This window comes from Ophidiomyces ophidiicola (genome assembly GCF_022830035.1).
Source record: "Ophidiomyces ophidiicola strain CBS 122913 chromosome Unknown scaffold_1, whole genome shotgun sequence".
Lineage (NCBI taxonomy): Eukaryota > Fungi > Ascomycota > Eurotiomycetes > Onygenales > Onygenaceae > Ophidiomyces > Ophidiomyces ophidiicola.
Genome location: NW_026054641.1, coordinates 466,805 through 467,812, shown reverse-complemented (window position 1 = coordinate 467,812; position 1,008 = coordinate 466,805). Strand labels below are relative to the sequence as shown.

General features: G+C 52.8%; 1 protein-coding gene across 1 annotated transcript; it reads right to left on the bottom strand.

The window, feature by feature from the left end:
• Nucleotides 1-1,008, bottom strand: LOZ57_000174 (uncharacterized protein; the record flags this gene model as incomplete). Its single annotated transcript, XM_049249282.1, has 2 exons — nt 1-404; nt 471-1,008. The coding sequence occupies 2 exons, from the start codon at nt 1,006-1,008 to the stop codon at nt 1-3; spliced, it is 942 nt and encodes a 313-aa protein (XP_049111476.1).

The window sequence follows — 1,008 nt, the reverse complement described above, 5'->3', positions numbered from 1 at the left end:
TCACGCTGGGCGAGCCGAAGGACTCGAATTTGGGGGGCTCCCATAGTCGTCCTTCGGCTCCGTTCGTTCGGTCATTTCTCCACGCTCAGCGTCGCGCGCACCTTCGCCGTTTAATAAGCGCTCCTGTCGCTTATACATGGTCCAGAATACAGTGCTGCCATGGATCTGAGCTGCCGAGAAGGCACAGTGGAGCAACGGTGCCGCGATCTTAAACGCCAGCAGCCACTTGTTCCACAAGCACCCCAGGAAAAACATGATCACTATCGTTTCACAGGTGGTGCCGACAGCCGTCGTGATACACGAGAAGAGGAAGACGCGGCTCAGGAAGCGATGGTCGTTAGGATATATGCGGTAGAGAATAATGGCAACGTGGGGGAACATCTCGAACACAATGTCGAAGGCACCTAAAAACCAAAAGATTGCTCAGTTAGAAATGCTATGACGGGAAAGTCGGATTCTGGTAGAATTACCCCACATAACGCAGAGGACGAACTCGAGATTTGGGTGTGGTTTTCTCGACGAGCCCAAGCTGAGGGCGATCACAGCTTGGCCAATAAGCACTGTTCCAATATGGTGCAGCATAGCGACCGGCGATACTCTGACTCGGTAGATGAGCTCAAAAATGTACATAGCAATCAGCATCTGAGCGGCTATGATTAACATGTCACCCAGAGTTGTACGCGAGCCCGGAGCAAAAGGCGTCCGAAAAGCTGCTCGTCCCGACACAACCGCGACAAACGGATATATAGCCAACACCAGAATAATGGCCTTCGTGGCCCCGGCGATATGATGGTTGATGAAGCCACGGCGGTTGAGATCGCTGAGATCTGTATATACGCGGCCATAGAGCCGCGGAATCAGGCATCTTTCCAAAAGGTGGTAGCGAGTAAAAAAGAGAATCACAAATATCGTCGAGATGATCAGGCCGCAGTAGGGAGCCAGGCGCGAAATTGGCTCCAGAGGTTTGTTCCGAAGGGCGGAGAGATATCGCTCGCCGTGGCTACTCAT